Here is a 15,967-nt window from a genome sequence, read left to right on the forward strand (position 1 = left end):
CAGTGTTGTTTGGGGGATACCCGGAGCCGGATCAGATGGGGGTTGTAGTCTCCGAGTGGCGGTGACCCGGTCCGTGCCCAGGGTGTCAAGCTCAGTGTGTGGCAGTCCTTATAGATGTTACTAGATGTTCTTTTAGTGTCGACTACGCCACCCGTTGAATTGCGGTCAATACGGCCGCCGCTGCAGCAGGGTCCACTGAGGCTGGTGATGTGTGTGCAGCTTAGGTAGTATAACCCCCAACGGGAGGGGTATAGCCTCAGGGGGTCAGGTGTAGAGGATGGTGGTTGTGGAGGTGCAGTGAGGATGGTAATGAGACTCAGAGTCGGGCTGTGCAGTTCAGGGTCTTTACTTACTGCTGTTATGCTGGTCACTCCGGCCTTGAGTGACCGCCCGAGCCGTGCTGCGTCCACCAGGTCCTGGACTCGGCCAACTCCCAAGTAATTCTGGAGCGTGATCCTGAGCTCCCTTTCTGACTTGTCCTTCTCTCTGGCCTTCCCCACCAGGGATCCACCTAAGTCCGGCTCCCTCGGGCCTCTTGTTGGTAAACCCTTGTCTCTGGGTTCCCTGACCCTATTCTTGGTGTGCCTTCCGGGTGGATTTAGTGGGTGGTCGTGGCAGATGCTGCCCACGACCTCCGGTCTCTGGCTAAGGATTAATGCCCTCCACCAGCTTGGGATCCGGTACCCTTGTGCCAACTCTTCACCCGCTGATCTAATCTTGGGTTCTTGGAGTTCTCTCTTCTCCCCCTCTGGGTCCTTCTTTCTCCTCTCTCTCTCTGGGCCTTGGAGCTGCTCTTCTCCTCTGCTCTCTTCCTCTGACTGACTGACTGACCAAACCTCTACAAAGACCCTGTTCTAAGATGGTTCCCACCTTATATACTCCCTCTATGTGTGAGCTCAGGTGACCAGCACCCAATGAGCTCCTAACTTTACCCAGACTGCTCCCCCTATCTGCCCCTACACTACTGGGATGTTCCAACCCCCTCCCACTCCAGCCAGGGACAGACACTGTCGTACCTGCACATTTCTCTAGTGGGAGTACCATTGGTCTGTCCCTCGGAAATGGGATGTGTGTAGTGCATGCAGCCTACTGAGCTCAGTTCCACACTCCATCCTTACCCGGGAGTGGAATACCACACCTCTGGCTTGAGGTGTAATACCCCTGTAGCAGCCGAATCCTCAGGGTGCTACATTCCCCCCTGGTAAATCACAGCACGTCCTCGGGCTGCAAGATACAAAAACATCCAAAACATACAATTTTTTTTATAAACATAAACATATAAAACATCATAGATATATCAGCAATAAAACGTTTTCATAAATAACATTCTTGTAAACATTCCTGTCTCTGGTTCCTCCGGTCACGGTGCAACTTGTGACCGGGTAAAGTGCGACAGTCTCTTAAAGAAAATGGTTTCCTATAAAACCAGTAGGGGGCGCTTTAAGAAGCGCAACTATGTACAAGGGGATATGGCCGCTCTCAGTCCTCGGCCAGGTATTAGGAACTAGGGACACACGGGCATCAGTTCACACTTTGTCCCAACGGGGAACATATTTTAAATAAGTAACAGTTCTTGGTACCCCGACGGGCAACTTTATACAGTCTCTCTCTACCGTACTTCAACGACGGCGTCCTCCTGCTCTTTCTTGTTGGTTGGTTTCAGTTTCAGACCCGTCCGGGTCCTCTTGCTCCTCCTCACACCGCAGCTCCTCCTCCGTCAGGCGATGCACATGGAGGGCGTAGGGTCCTTTGGCACACTTGTGCCGGGTGAAGGTGACCTCGTCCCCTACATACAGGTCACGACCTCTGTGTCCCTCCGGCAGATGGCTTTCTACGTCTCTGCGGGTCACAAAGACGTCGCCGGGGGTATGATGGTCTCTAATGAAGCCCCACCCATGCTGCATGTTGAATTTTATCACAGTCCCGGTGGAAGGGGGACCATGAGCTGCACGGGGATTCCTCCTGGTCCGGCTCTTCTGCTCCGCGCTTCTTATCTGTGCTTGCTGTTCCCGAACCCGCCTCTCTCTCCGCTCCCTCTCGAAGACCTCGAGCTGCTGCCGGCAGCACCCTGCACGCTCCGCTGCGGCCGCCCGAGTCTCCTGAGTGAACCCCATGAGGTCTTCTCCAGTGGGGTCCCACTCAAACTGTGCCTCCTCCAGCGGGGGCGAGGTCCTCTTTACGGGCTTCGGAGCCGGAATCAGGGGCTCGCACATGGGCCTTGCTCTCTGGAGTTCCAGTTGAATGTACTCCTGGGGCCATATGAAGGGCTGCCCATCCGGGCACGTATGCTGGGCAAATAGATTTTCACCCAGGTGCGGCACTCTAGATGTTGAGGGCGCGTTGATGGTAGCGGCGCCCGGGTTAACCAGGCCTTGCGACCAGGCCTGGGGCACCTTAAAGGCAAAGGGCACCGTAAGAACGGCGGCGCCCTGGGTTATTCGGCCCTGCGACCAGGCCGGTGGCTCCGCGGAGGTAGGGGGCGCTGTTGGAATTGCGGCACCCGGAGGTACTAGACCTTGCGACCAGGCCGATGGTATTTCCTGTTTCGCCGCGCTCAGGGTCGAGGCGTGTGACGTCACAGGGGTCGCGGCCGCGGCTTCTACTTGAGGCCTAGTCTGGCACGGTGACGATGCAGCGACGGGCACGGCAGGGGGAATTTCGGGCTCTGCGACGGGGAGCTGGGGCAGGCACACGGTTTCCCGGCTCGGGGTAGAGACGTCCCCTTTACCTGCCTCCATTCGTTCAGCTCCCTTCTCGGCGCCGTCTCCGGCCTTGAGTCCTCCTGCACCATCCTCAGAGGCGGTATGTCTCCTCGTCTCGGGTGGCGTGCTCCGCTGACGGGTTTCGGTCTGCTGGGCCATCTCTCGGCTCCACTCCGCCAACGTCTCTCGCTGCACCCGGGCCATCCTCCGTGCGAGGCCCTCCAGCGCAGTCTGTGCACACTCCCGGTCTCGGGGGAGCTGTGCCAGGACCTCCACTAAGCCTAGTGGGGTTGTTGCTTGCAGCAGGCTCCTGACCACTGGGTCGGTGCTGCCTGTCTCTCCCTCCATCTCCGGGTAGGCTCTCTCTGGACTCCTCTCCAGACTTCTTGTCTCCGGGTGCGCTCTCTCCAGACTGCACCCATCTTCGTTCTTTTGTTCAGTCTCCGCCCACATTGAGGGTGGTCCCGGGGCAACTTTGTGATTGTCAGTTCCAGGGGCAGTTCTCTTACGCTGATGGACACTTCCAGCATCACAGTCTCTGTTGGTGGGCGCGGTTTCCGCTTTTGGCGCCATTCTTCGACCTGGCCCACGATGGGAGGTGGCCTCTTGCCACCCTCTGGCACGCCCATAATGGCGTCCACTCTTCCAAGGCGGGAAATCTTTGGAAATGGCGGGAATCGTCTCCCAGTGGCGGGAAACTCCATGGATGGCGGGAAAAAGCTGCAAATGGCGGACAACCGGCGGGAAACGACCTGTGATGGGGTCCGTTGGCGGGGACCCTCCGGAACCGGCGGGAGACTTCTTGTTAAGGTAACGGTGAACTTTTCTTCAGGCACGCAGTACCCGGTTGTTGCGGGCACGTTATCCTGCCGACTACGCCAAAGTTGACGCGCCCCCTGGGCCAGTGTTGTTTGGGGGATACCCGGAGCCGGATCAGATGGGGGTTGTAGTCTCCGAGTGGCGGTGACCCGGTCCGTGCCCAGGGTGTCAAGCTCAGTGTGTGGCAGTCCTTATAGATGTTACTAGATGTTCTTTTAGTGTCGACTACGCCACCCGTTGAATTGCGGTCAATACGGCCGCCGCTGCAGCAGGGTCCACTGAGGCTGGTGATGTGTGTGCAGCTTAGGTAGTATAACCCCCAACGCGAGGGGTATAGCCTCAGGGGGTCAGGTGTAGAGGATGGTGGTTGTGGAGGTGCAGTGAGGATGGTAATGAGACTCAGAGTCGGGCTGTGCAGTTCAGGGTCTTTACTTACTGCTGTTATGCTGGTCACTCCGGCCTTGAGTGACCGCCCGAGCCGTGCTGCGTCCACCAGGTCCTGGACTCGGCTAACTCCCAAGTAATTCTGGAGCGTGATCCTGAGCTCCCTTTCTGACTTGTCCTTCTCTCTGGCCTTCCCCACCAGGGATCCACCTAAGTCCGGCTCCCTCGGGCCTCTTGTTGGTAAACCCTTGTCTCTGGGTTCCCTGACCCTATTCTTGGTGTGCCTTCCGGGTGGATTTAGTGGGTGGTCGTGGCAGATGCTGCCCACGACCTCCGGTCTCTGGCTAAGGATTAATGCCCTCCACCAGCTTGGGATCCGGTACCCTTGTGCCAACTCTTCACCCGCTGATCTAATCTTGGGTTCTTGGAGTTCTCTCTTCTCCCCCTCTGGGTCCTTCTTTCTCCTCTCTCTCTCTGGGCCTTGGAGCTGCTCTTCTCCTCTGCTCTCTTCCTCTGACTGACTGACTGACCAAACCTCTACAAAGACCCTGTTCTAAGATGGTTCCCACCTTATATACTCCCTCTATGTGTGAGCTCAGGTGACCAGCACCCAATGAGCTCCTAACTTTACCCAGACTGCTCCCCCTATCTGCCCCTACACTACTGGGATGTTCCAACCCCCTCCCACTCCAGCCAGGGACAGACACTGTCGTACCTGCACATTTCTCTAGTGGGAGTACCATTGGTCTGTCCCTCGGAAATGGGATGTGTGTAGTGCATGCAGCCTACTGAGCTCAGTTCCACACTCCATCCTTACCCGGGAGTGGAATACCACACCTCTGGCTTGAGGTGTAATACCCCTGTAGCAGCCGAATCCTCAGGGTGCTACAAGTGTACCTGGGGAGAGACGGAGGGAGTGACGGGTTTCTGAAAAGTAGGAGCTAGACGTGGAAACCTCCTCTCACGGGTGACCTCTTTGGCACGCTCCTGGAACCGTAGGTCAATCCGGGTGGCAAGAGTTATTAGGTCATCGAGAGTGGTAGGAATGTCCCGACCGGCAAGTTCATCTTTAATACGGCCTGACAGACCCTCCCAGAAGACGGATACCAGAGCGTCGTTATCCCAGGCCAGCTCCGAGGCAAGGGTACGGAACCGTATGGCATATTGGCCCACGGTGAGACCTCCCTGACGGAGGCGTAGCAGTGATGATGCGGATGAGGTCTTCCGTCCGGGTTCGTCGAAGACTTTCCGGAAAGCCGTGAGAAAGGCAGGCAAGTCGGACACCAGGGGGTCTCCTCTCTCCCATAGAGGATTTAGCCAGGCCAGGGCCTGCCCGGTGAGATGGGACATGATGAAGGCAATTTTGGCTCGGTCGGAGTTAAACTGGTGGGACAATAGTTCAAAGTGCAGGGTGCACTGATTTATGAAGCCCCGAGCCTGGGCGGAGTCGCCTCCGAAGCGAGGAGGTGCAGAAAGCCGGGGTCCGGGGTAGGATACCATGGTATTAGTGGGCAGCGGAGCTGCCGGATTGCGAGTCATGGCACTGGCGGAGGTTGCTGGCGGAGCAGTCAGAGTGTCCAGGCGAGAATTGACATTCCGCAGGTGACCCAGGATGGACTCCTGTTGGGACCTCTGACGGGACAGTTCATGACACAGGTCCGAGAGCGAGGGAGCTTGGGTGCCACCGGGTTCCATGGCCCGAGCAAACTGTAACGGGTCTGGGAGGCGGAACCTCTGAGCTACTATACAAGGGGGCGGTCCTTGTAAGGGAGCGGGTGGCGACCAGGCAGGCAGTCACAGCAGATGACCGGGACAGTCTCTGGAAGAACGGGCAGGAGGTCACGGCAAGTGACCGGGGCAGTCTCTGGATGAACGGGCAGATGGTCACGGTAAGTGACCGGGGCAGTCTCTGGATGAACGGGCAGATGGTCACGGCAAGTGACCGGGGCAGTCTCTGGATGAACGGGCAGATGGTCACGGCAAGTGACCGGGGCAGTCTCTGGGTAAAGGGTTGGTACGACCTGTGGCGGCTGATGGTAGACGTGAGCTCCCAGGTGAGCAGGCGAGAGTCTCTGGATAAACGGGTGGTCACGGCATGTGACGGCGGAGCCTCCAGGAAGACCAACAGACAGGCGGCTGATGAGCGCTCCCAGGTGAGCGGGCAGAAGTCTCTGGACAGGCGGGTGGTCACAGCACGTGACGGCAGAGCCTCCAGGTAGGCTAGGAGACAGGCAGCAGATGAGCGCTCCCAGGTGAGCGGGCAGGAGTCACTGGACAGGCAGGTGGTCACAGCACGTGACGGCGGAGCCTCCAGGTAGGCTAGCAGGCAGGTAGCAGATGTGCGCTCCCAGGTGAGCGGGCAAGCTGGTCCATAGACAGACTGACAGGAGTTGGAAGGCAGACCGTCGGACCTCAGGCTAGCAGGCAGGTAGCAGAATATCAGGCAGGAATAAGACAGCAAGCTGACAGGAATCTGGCAGGTATCTGGCAGGTAACTGGCAACGGGACCTGAGGGCTGAAGCAGAGTAGTGAACAGTGCAACAACATTGCTCGGGCACCTCCATTTTGGAGGAGGTGCCTTATATATGGTGAAGTCCTCCGGCCATTGGCCGGGGACTCCTTAGGACGGCGCGCGCGGACCCTTTAAGAGGGAGGGAGAGCGCGTGCCCTAAGCACAGTGGCCGGGAAGGAGCGCGCGCTGCCAGCAGAGCGGGAGGAGGACGCCGGGCACGGAGCAGAGAGGTGAGGGGAACAGCGTCCCTGCCTAGCAGAGGGCAGGGACGCCGGCGCTACAATATTCTTGTACATAGGAGCAGTATTATAGTAGTTATATTCTTGTACATAGGGGTCAGTATTATAGTAGTTATATTCTTGTACATAGGAGCAGTATTATAGTAGTTATATTCTTGTACATAGGGGGCAGTATTATAGTAGTTATATTCTTGTACATAGGAGCAGTATTATAGTAGTTATATTCTTGTACATAGGGGCAGTATTATAGTAGTTATATTCTTGTACATACGGGCAGTATTATAGTAGTTATATTCTTGTACATAGGGGGCAGTATTATAGTAGTTATATTCTTGTACATAGGGAGCAGTATTATAGTAGTTATATTCTTGTACATAGAGAGCAGTATTATAGTAGTTATATTCTTGTACATAGGGGGCAGTGTTATAGTAGTTATATTCTTGTACATGGGGAGCAGTATTATAGTACTTATATTCTTGTACATAGGGGCAGTATTATAGTAGTTATATTCTTCTACATAGGGTCAGTATTATAGTAGTTATATTCTTGTACATAGGGGCAGTATTATAGTAGTTATATTCTTGTACACAGGGAGCAGTATTATAGTAGTTATATTCTTGTACATAGGGGCAGTATTATAGTAGTTATATTCTTGTACATAGGGGCAGTATTATAGTAGTGTTATCCTTGTACATAGGGGGCTGTATTATAGCAGTTATATTCTTGTACATAGGGGCAGTATTATAGTAGTTATATTCTTGTACATAGGGGCAGTATTATAGTAGTTATATTCTTGTAGATAGTGGGCCATGTTATTATAGTTATATTCTTGTACATAGGGAGCAGTATTATAGTAGTTATATTTTTGTACATAGAGGGCAGTATTATAGTAGTTATAATCTTGTACATAGGGAGCAGTATTATAGTAGTTATATTCTTATACATAGGGGGCAGTATTATAGTACTTATATTCTTGTACATAGGGGGCAGTATTAAAGTAGTTATATACTTGTACATAGGGTGCAGTATTATAGTAGTTATATTCTTGTACATAGGGGGCAGTATTATAGTAGTTATATTCTTGTACATAGGGGGCAGTATTATAGTAGTTATATTCTTGTACATAGGGGGCAGTATTAAAGTAGTTATATACTTGTACATAGGGGGCAGTATTATAGTAGTTATAATCTTGTATATAGGGAGCAGTATTATAGTAGTTATATTCTTGTACATAGGGGCAGTATTATAGTAGTTATATTCTTGTACATAGGAGCAGTATTACATAGGGGCAGTATTATAGTAGTTATATTCTTGTACATAGGAGCAGTATTATAGTAGTTATATTCTTGTACATAGGGGTCAGTATTATAGTAGTTATATTCTTGTACATAGGAGCAGTATTATAGTAGTTATATTCTTGTACATAGGGGGCAGTATTATAGTAGTTATATTCTTGTACATAGGAGCAGTATTATAGTAGTTATATTCTTGTACATAGGGGGCAGTATTATAGTAGTTATATTCTTGTACATAGGAGCAGTATTATAGTAGTTATATTCTTGTACATAGGGGGCAGTATTATAGTAGTTATATTCTTGCACATAGGAGCAGTATTATAGTAGTTATATTCTTATACATAGGGAGCAGTATTATAGTAGTTATATTCCTGTACATAGGGGGCAGTATTATATTAGTTATATTCTTATACATAGGGAGCAGTATTATAGTAGTTATATTCTTGTACATAGGGGGCAGTATTATAGTAGTTATATTCTTGTACATAGGAGCAGTATTATAGTAGTTATATTCTTATACATAGGGAGCAGTATTATAGTAGTTATATTCTTGTACATAGGGGGCAGTATTAAAGTAGTTATATACTTGTACATAGGGGGCAGTATTATAGTAGTTATAATCTTGTATATAGGGAGCAGTATTATAGTAGTTATATTCTTGTACATAGGGGCAGTATTATAGTAGTTATATTCTTGTACATAGGAGCAGTATTATAGTAGTTATATTCTTGTACATAGGGGGCAGTATTATAGTAGTTATATTCTTGTACATAGGAGCAGTATTATAGTAGTTATATTCTTGTACATAGGGGGCAGTATTATAGTAGTTATATTCTTGTACATAGGAGCAGTATTATAGTAGTTATATTCTTGTACATAGGGGGCAGTATTATAGTAGTTATATTCTTGTACATAGGAGCAGTATTATAGTAGTTATATTCTTGTACATAGGAGCAGTATTATAGTAGTTATAGTCTTGTACATAGGGAGCAGTATTATAGTAGTTATATTCTTGTACATAGGGGGCAGTATTATAGTAGTTATATTCTTGTACATAGGAGCAGTATTATAGTAATTATATTCTTGTACATAGGGGCAGTATTATAGTAGTTATATTCTTGTACATAGGGGGCAGTATTATTGTAGCTTGGGATATACGGCCTTCTCTGAGAGTAAATAGGGTTCTGTTTCAACCTTTTGACTGGTTAACTTTAATTACAATATTTTTGAAAAATTACGTTTGCTGAGATTTTGCAGATTGTGTATTCACATGTATAACTTTTTAAGTGAAAAGAAACACCAGAAGCGTCTTGAGAAATGAGACTTATCACCTGTGTTGTAGAACATAGTGGAGATAAATGTGCAGTTCTTGAAGAAAGTGTTACTGGATGTGATATCTTCAAAGTAACAGTCTTTGAATAAAGAATCTTCAAATATAACAGACTTCAACTTCAGTCCGATGAATCTTTTGAGACAACAGCAAGAGTGTAATTATTTTAGATCTCGGTAGAAAGTCTACGTGCCACATGAAAAGTTTGGAAATATCAGAAGAAGAACATTCCATTTCTGACCTCACCAAGAATCACAAAATAATATTGTCTCGCTCATCCCGAAGGACAGACCTCTGTAGGTGGGGGCATTTAGTGGTACAGTGGAGATTAATATCAAGAATAGGTTATTATGCCTAATTCATTTACCAGCTTAATCTATAAAGTAAAAAACCTATTTAACATTTCTATTGAATAATTTCTGGATTTTAGGAAGGAAGAAAGGTTCACCATTCATAAACATTGGGAGTAGATGTTCATTGGGGGGAGGCTCCTGCTGCAGCCAGTTGTCTAACTGCCACACACAGGACAGTGAGGAGGAGAAAGGGGGCATGGCTGATCTCCTGGGACACATAGAAAAGGTTTCTTCATATATGTTCTGGTTTTGATTGTAATATGAGGTAAAAATAGGAACAAATGAAAGGAGGAGATAAAGGGAGAAAGTGATGAGATGTCACTAGGTGACCTGTAGCAAAAATACTAAATATCCACCTCCCGTCTGTGTTTGATGTTGATGCACCCTAGAACACGAATAATGAGGGCATTGCATTCTCTTACTTGTCGTTTTGGTATTCGCCATTTTTGTGGACTTGGTTTTCGAGAGTGAAGTTAAAGTTGAAGCTGATCACCCTCTCGTTGGAGAAATATTTGGTGCGGGAGGCGTAGTCGATGTTCTGAAGGTGTTTGATCATGTCTGGGAACCAAACCGTCAGTCCATAGTAGCTGAAGAAAAGAACGAAGAGAAGTGAAGAAAAATTATTCCCTCTGCCTTCCAGATGTTCAGAGACTCTGATCTAATCATTGTAGGTTACTCTACGACACATATGTCAAACTCTGGCCCACAGGGTGAGTATATTTGGCCCACGACGCCAGGCTTGTCCCCTGAGTATTTGGCCTGCAACACCAGGCTGGTCCCCCGAGTATTTGGCCTGCGACACCAGGCTGGTCCCCCGAGTATTTGGCCTGCGACACCAGGCTGGTCCCCCGAGTATTTGGCCTGCGACACCAGGCTGGTCCCCCGAGTATTTGGCCTGCGACACCAGGCTGGTCCCCCGAGTATTTGGCCTGCGAACGCCAGGCAGGTCCCCAACGTGGCATCACGCTTTCAACTATATCGGCATCCAGGATGCCAATACAGTTAAAAGCAATGATGGAGGAGGGAACTTCAGCTGACGCTCCCTCTCCCATCATTGCCCTTCTGTGTCTGACATCTCAGCACAGCGGATGCAATGACGTCATAGCAACGCGCCCACTGTGCTGAGGTGTGCAGAGGATGTGAAGACACCATGAAGAGACTGGCTGAGCGAGAGACCGAGTGGAGGTGAGTAGTTATTTATTTTTTTAATGTGGGGCCCATTATACTGTATGGAGGACTATGTGGGGCCATTATACTGTATGGAGGACTATGTGGGGCCCATTATACTGTATGGAGGACTATGTGGGGCCCATTATACTGTATGGAGGACTATGTGGGGCCCATTATACTGTATGGAGGGCTGTGTGGGGATTACAGTTGGAGATCATACTCTGATGGGGTCACTGTTTTATTTCGGAGGGATTGAGAGGGGAGGGTACAGTAAGGTCATCATACCGTGCGTGTGGAGGAATTTACTGTGGGGATATTTTACTGTGTTTGGGGGCACTTTTGTTGGCATCATACTTTATCTGTATTATTCAGGGTTTTTTATTCTTTATTACGTATTTAAATTAATCCATTGGGCCATATACCTTTTACTGTTCTTAAATATATTATATTATTCCAATATTTATTCTAAAATCAATAAATGAAAATGTACTTTGTTCGTGGGACAACGCTTTAAGTTTGTGTCCACATGAAAAAATTCATCATTATATTTGATGATCAGGAAAAACTTCCTCAATTGTAGACATGTGTTTAATAAATATCAAGGTTGGCCCGCGACTTTATTGAAGCTTTTAATTTTGGCCCCCTGTGTATTGGAGTTCGACATCCCTGGTATAGTCACCCACCAGTCTGTGGAAGTCCAAGTGGTGCCTACTAATGTCCACCTAGTACCAAGTGCTGGAGAGAGAAGTCAAGAGGTTTTGGGGTTGAGGTATGGACAATGGTAATCAAGGAGACTTGGTTTGGAATGAATAGGTGAGGGATGAGCATGGCGAGCTAAAAGTTGTAGTTTTACAACGTTTGGAGCGCTGAGCTAGGTCATCTGTTTTAAATTTCAGAAATAATCTTCATTTAGAATCACCGCGTCTCCAATCAATCAAAAAGGCTTTCATAGTTTTGTGAGATCACATGGGAATCGGGAGTAACGTTTCTGGGATGGAGATATTCTAGGGCGGGGGTCATTCTACGGTATAGTTCTTCTAGGTTGGAGTTATTCTAGAGGGAAGTTATTTGGGGTGGCGCTACTGACAAGAGGAGTGGAATTATTCCATAGTGTAATTTTTCTAGTTCTCAATGGTCCAAAAGGGGATGTTCTCCGGCACCAAAGAGAAGTAGTTAAAACTGAGCTTTTAATAATATAGGATAAAAAATGGGAGAATGTGCACATATTTTTAAAAAAATGCATTTTGGGTAGAAAAACACTTATAGCTGCAACGTATGCATTATGTTTTATTTTTAATATGTGCAAATTCTTCCAATTCTTTTTTTTTTATTCTATATGATTAAAGGCTAAGTTTTAACTGCTTCCCTTTGGTACCGGAGAACATCCCCTTTTGGAATATTGAGAGCTATTTGGCCTGGAAGGCAGAGCAATGCATACTCAATGCACCACACACAGACCACAGACTGTCCACCCCGGAAGTTTTCTGGGATACTTATTTCTAACACATAAATGGTGAGATGAATTCACACGTTTTCTGATTTTTTATTTATTTTTCTAGGTTGGATTTATTTCAGAATTGAGTAAATCTACAGAGGAGTTATACTCAGGAGGGTTTATTTTAGCATTAATATATGTATATATATATATATATATATATATATATATATATATATACATATTGATATACATAGGACCGGGTTATTCTATTCTGGAGATATTCTAGAGCGGGATTATGCTAGAGTGGGGTTATTCTATCCTGGAGGTATTCTAGAGGGGAAATATTCTAGAGTGGGGTTATTCTAGAGTAAAGGTATTATGAAGTGGGATTATTCTAGAGTGGAGGTATTCTAGAGTGAGGTTAGTCTATACTGGAGGTCTAGAGTGGAGTTATTCTATACTGGAGGTATTCCAGAGTGGGGTTATTCTAGAGTAAAGGTATTCTAGAGTGGGATTATTCTAGAGTGGGGTTATTCTATACTGAAGACATTCTAGAATGGGGTTATTCTACACTGGAGATATTCTAGAGTGGAGGTATTCCAGAGTGGGGTTATTCCATATTGGAGGTATTTTAGAGTGGGGTTATTCTAGAATGAAGGTATTCTAGTGTATGGTTATTCTAGATTGGAGGTATTCTAGAGTGGGGTTATTCTATACTGGAGATATTCTATAGTGGAGGTATTATAGAGTGGAGGTATTCTAGAGTGGGACTATTCTAGAGTGGGATTATTCTAAAGTGGACGTATTCTAGAGTGGGGTTATTCTATACTGGAGGCATTCTAGAGTGGAGGTATTCTCAAGTGAATTATTCTAGAGTGGACGCATTCTAGAGTGAGGATATTATAGAGTGTGATTATTCTAGAGTGGAGGTATTCTAGGGTAGGGTTATAAAGTGGGGTTATTCTAGAGTGGATGTATTCTAGAGTGGGATTATTCTAGAGTGCAGGTATTCTAGAGTGGGGTTATTCTATACTGGAGGTATTTTAGAGTGGCGTTATTCTAGAGTGGATGTATTCTGGAGTGGGGTTATTCTAGAGTGGGCTATTCTAGAGTGGATGTATTCTAGAGTGGGATTATTGTAGAGTGGATGTATTCTAGAGTGGGTTTATTCTATACTGGAAGCATTCTAAAGTGGGGTTGTTCTATACTGAAGGTATTCTAGAGTGGGGTTATTCTATTCTGGAGGTATTCTACAGTGGGGTTATTCTATTCTGGAGATATTCTAGCATGGAGGTATTCCAGAGTGGGGTTATTCTAGACTGGAGGTATTTTAGAGTGGGGTTATTCTATTCTGGAGGTATTCTAGAGTGGGACTATTCTAGAGTGAGGTTATTATATAGTGGAGGTATTCTAGAGTGGGATTATTCTAGAGTGGAGGTATTCTCGAGTGAGATTATTCTAGAGTGGACGTATTCTAGAGTGAGGATAGTGTTTACTGGAAGCATTCTAGAGTGGGGTTATTCTAGAGTGTAGGTATTCCAGAGTGGGGTTATTCTATACTATAGGTATTCTAGAGTAGGATTATTATAGAGTGGAGGTATTCTAGAGTGGGGTCATTCCAGAGTGGAGGTATTCTAGAGTGGAATTATTTTAGAGTGGACATATTCTAGAGTGCATTATTCTAAAGTGGAGGTATTCTAAAGTGGGGTTATTCTATAGTGGAGGTATTCTAGAGTGGGGTTATTCTATACTGGAGATATTCTAGAGCTGAATTATTTTAGAGTGGACATATTCTAGAGTGGGGTTATTCTAGAGTGGAGGTATTCTAGAGTGGGGTTATTCTGGAGTGGAGGTATTCTAGAGTGGGGTTATTCTATACTGGAGATATTCTAGAGCTGAATTATTTTTAGAGTGGACATATTCTAGAGTGGGATTATTCTAGAGCGGAGATATTCTAAAGGGGGATTATTCTAGAGTGGAGGTATACTAGAGTGGGGTTATTCTAGAGTGGAGGTATTCTAGAGTGGGGTTATTCTAGAGTGGAGGTATTCTAGAGTGGGGTTATTCTAGAGTGGGGTTATTCTATAGTGGAGGTATTCTAGAGTGGATGTATTCTAGAGTGGGGTTATTCTATACTGGAGGTATTCTAGAGTGGGGTTATTCTGGAGTGGAGGTATTCTAGAGTTGGGTTATTCTAGAGTGGAGGTATTCCAGCGTGGGGTTATTCTATACTGGATGTATTCTAGAGTGAAGGTATTCTAGAGTGGGGTTATTTTATAGTGGAGATATTCTAGAGTGGGATTACTCTAGAGTGGAGGTATTCTAGAGTGGGTTTATTCTGTAGTGGAGGTATTCTATAGTGGGGTTATTCTATAGTGGGGTTATTCTAGAGTGGAGGTATTCTAGAGTGGGGTTATTCTATAGTGGAGGTATTCTAGAGTGGGTTATTCTAGAGTGGAGGTATTCTAGAGTGGGTTATTCTATACTTGAGGTATTCCAGAGTGGGGTTATTCTATACTGGAGGTATTCTCGAGTGGGGTTATTCTAGAGTGGATGTATTCTAGAGTGGGGTTATTCTATACTGGAGGTATTCCAGAGTGGGGTTATTCTATACTGGAGGTATTCCAGAGTGGGGTTATTCTATACTGGAGGTATTCTAGAGTGGGGTTATTCTATACTGGAAGTATTCCAGAGTGGGGTTATTCTATACTGGAGGTATTCTAGAGTGGGGTTATTCTATAGTGGAGGTATTCTCGAGTGGGTTATTCTAGAGTGGAGGTATTCTAGAGTGGGGTTATTCTATACTGGAGGTATTCCAGAGTGGGGTTATTCTATACTGGAGGTATTCCAGAGTGGGGTTATTCTAGAGTGGAGATATTTTCTGGAAGAGTTATTCTAGTCTGGAGTCATAATGGTGGAGCTACTACAAGAAGGAAATTCTAGAACGGAGTCATTCAAGGGTACAGTTATATAAGAATAGTTTTATTCAACGCTGGAGTTATTGCAGTGTGGAGATATCTAAGGGTGAACTCACTCTAGGTATCATAAGGGCTTACTTTTGACAATTCAAGGAAGGACATATATGGAAACTACAGAGTGTAATTGGGATGGTTACAAAAACTGCTAAACAGTAGGGCAGAGTCGTGCCTTTATTCCCCAGGTAGTAGAGGTAACAATACCCGAAATGAGCAGCAGGGAAGAGTAGCGTTAGTCCCTATTATAGATGATGTAGGCTACTATTATCTACTGGCAATGGATGTTGGCTTAGATAGTGTTCGAACGCTGCTGGGTTGGTGGCCCTTTAAGTCTCCATAGGTCTCCCTTTATGAAAATAAATAGCCTCTTTAATTACGCGTTCTCTGTTGCCCCCTGATATCAATAAACGTCACCACTTTCCGCTTCATCGTTCCGTCCTTCCAAATATTGTCTTTATAGAAGCAGCATGAACCGCACAAGACGTAATTGTACATTCTCTGCTCTTGTTATCGCTCCCGGAGTCGATCCGCAGGCCTATAACTACATTAGGAAGTCATTTCTGCCTCCTTTAATGTGCAGCCGAGGAATGGCAAGCGGTGACAGGGAATATGGCGTCTTAATTACCTCCCTGACAGCTCCGATTAATAGTTATCGGGGGGAATCAATCTGGAAGCCTCAGTCCTGGAAATCCAGATATAAACCAAGAGAATTTATAATGCCCCTCGTGTAGAAGACTTCAATGCCAAGCT

At 46.6% G+C, this 15,967-nt stretch overlaps 1 protein-coding gene across 2 annotated transcripts in view; it reads right to left on the reverse strand.

The window, feature by feature from the left end:
- Positions 1-15,967, reverse strand: part of SV2A (synaptic vesicle glycoprotein 2A) — a 197,602-nt gene that overhangs the window by 35,306 nt on the left and 146,329 nt on the right. For both annotated transcript variants that reach the window (XM_073639416.1, XM_073639418.1), the window contains exons 9-10: positions 10,057-10,221; positions 9,283-9,416 (exon numbers count right to left, since the gene is read on the reverse strand). In XM_073639416.1, coding sequence (XP_073495517.1) covers positions 9,283-9,416; positions 10,057-10,221 — 299 coding nt within the window. The remainder of the gene's footprint in view (positions 1-9,282; positions 9,417-10,056; positions 10,222-15,967) is intronic.

The sequence above is a fragment of the Phyllobates terribilis genome, unplaced genomic scaffold, assembly GCF_046119375.1.
Source record: "Phyllobates terribilis strain yellow unplaced genomic scaffold, ASM4611937v1 Scaffold_7__3_contigs__length_470593459, whole genome shotgun sequence".
Lineage (NCBI taxonomy): Eukaryota > Metazoa > Chordata > Amphibia > Anura > Dendrobatidae > Phyllobates > Phyllobates terribilis.